The sequence below is a fragment of the Thamnophis elegans genome, chromosome 7 (genome assembly GCF_009769535.1).
Source record: "Thamnophis elegans isolate rThaEle1 chromosome 7, rThaEle1.pri, whole genome shotgun sequence".
NCBI classification, from domain to species: Eukaryota; Metazoa; Chordata; class Lepidosauria; order Squamata; family Colubridae; genus Thamnophis; species Thamnophis elegans.
In genome coordinates, this window is record NC_045547.1 from 1,199,974 (window position 1) to 1,202,158 (window position 2,185).

Sequence of the window (2,185 nt, forward strand, 5' to 3'; positions counted from 1 at the left end):
AAAGCCCTATGAAGCGGTATATAAGTCTAACTGCCATTGCTATTGCTATTGCTATTGCTATTATTTGTCTGTTCCTTATTTCAATTCTATGCCTTAGAGATTGTTTCTGGGGCAATACAAATGTGACTATCAAAATATTTACAAGCCATGATGTTTTACTTACACAGTCCAAAGCCATTTGTCCCTGCTTATAAGAGGATCCCAGGATTAGAGAATTATATTTTTGCAGGTTCCACAAGGTATTAGATTGATCATGATTACAACCTGGAGTAATGAAAGCCATGGCTTCCATTGTCTCAATGCCCAGGTACTCATGTTCTTACAAAACTCCCATGTTCTTTTCTCAAAGGAAAGTTTTTCAGGCATCTGTAAAAATGTTTTTCTCCCAGGTTCCTGTGTACCCCTTTTATTTTCCTTGGGGGAACACACAAATGTGAGGTTCAAAGAGAAAGTCACCTCAAAATGAAGAGAATGCTGCTTTCCAGGCATTAAAAACCTTCCTCCCGGCTTCCTTCACTTCCTTGTTGCGGAGGCTGTAGATTAAGGGGTTCAGCATGGGGGTGACAATGCAAAACATTATGGAAATCAGGGTGTCGGTTTCTAGGGAGTAGCCAGAACTTGGCTGGTTGTAGTTCAGAAACCCGTTTCCAATATAAAGCGTTACTACAGCAATGTGTGAGGCACAAGTGGAGAAGGCTTTGCGACTGCCGGTATTGGAAGGAATCCGGAGAATGGAGGCCAAAATGCAGAAATAGGAGAGGATGATGAAGAGGAAGGGACCGAGGCCAACCAAGAAGCTGATGATGTGATTGGCCAATTTGTTGACCTGGATATCACTGCAGGCAATTTTCAATAGTGGAGGAATATCACACCAGATATGAAAAATCTGGTGCTTTCCACAGAAATCCAACCTGGAAGCCAGAGCAGCATAGATAGCTGAGTCCAGGAAGCCCCAGAGCCAAACGGCCACGGACATCTGGACGCAGACCTTGCCCCTCATCAGGTGGGCATAGTGCAAAGGTTGGCAGATGGCGGCATAGCGGTCATAGGCCATGACAGCCAGCAGTGCCGGCTCACATCCCGCAAAGCCAATCAGGAAGAAGGCTTGTGCCAGGCACTGGCTGTAGGCGATGGTATATTGCTGGTGTAGAAGGCTTGCCAAGATCTTTGGTACCACCACAGAAGAAAGGCAGATATCCAAGCAGGAGAGCTGGCTGAGGAAGAAGTACATGGGGGTGTGGAGATGGGAATCCAGGAGAACCAGGGTTAGGATCATGAAGTTGCCCAGCATGGTGACCAAATAGGCAGCCAGGAACACCAAGAAAAAATGGATGTGGTGTCTCTCGAATATGGAGAATGCCTGTAAGACAAATTCCATCTCCTGTGTTTGGTTGTGGGAATCCATGAAGGGAAAAAAATGGGAAGAGGGAAAATGCTTCTGAAGAAAGCAGTGAGTGTCAACGGACCCTGAGAAATGAGCCGAGGTGGCGCAGTGGTTAAATGCAGCACTGCAGGCTACTTCAGCTGACTGCAGTTCAGCAGTTCGGCTGTTCAAATCTCACCGGCTCAGGGTTGACTCAGCCTTCCATCCTTCCGAGGTGGGTGAAATGAGGACCCGGATTGTTGGGGGCAAATATGCTGACTCTGTAAACTGCTTAGAGAGGGCTGAAAGCTGTATGAAGCGGTATATAAGTCTAACTGCTATTGCTATTGCTAGAAATGGATGGAAGAATAACACAGTAATTATTTGAGGACTCAGGGTGGAATTGTAGAATTGAAATTTTAGTGAGCTCTTCCACATAAAGACAAACTTATTGCTGGTGGTCTTTTGAATGAGAACTACCTGCAGGGTGAGATGAATTAAAGTGGGGGGGTGCAGAGCTGGAGGAGCAGAGCTTAATTCTCCCCCTGCATTTCTGGGGCATTCAGCGCACAAGCCCTCTTCCAAAGCTTGGCATCAGAAGCCTACTCCATAAAGAGGACCAGTGGCTTATTTGAAGAAGAAGCCACAATACTGGTTCCAGGAACTCTGCTGAGGAAGTAGAAGTCCTTCTGCCCTGCTGTCAGTCTTTCTTGCTAGATCAGATAGGAAACAAGGCCAAGCGAACGAATTCAATTTTATTACTAAATTAATATAAACTTGCGAGCCTGAAAGTACAGATCTCCTACTGCCTCTTTTTACAGC

At 45.8% G+C, this 2,185-nt stretch overlaps 1 protein-coding gene across 1 annotated transcript; it reads right to left on the bottom strand.

Moving 5' to 3' along the window:
- Nucleotides 1-457: 457 nt before the first annotated feature.
- Nucleotides 458-1,405, bottom strand: LOC116511184 (olfactory receptor 5V1-like). Its single transcript, XM_032221051.1, has one exon. It carries the CDS (start codon nt 1,403-1,405, stop codon nt 458-460), a length of 948 nt encoding a protein of 315 aa, XP_032076942.1.
- Nucleotides 1,406-2,185: the final 780 nt, after the last annotated feature.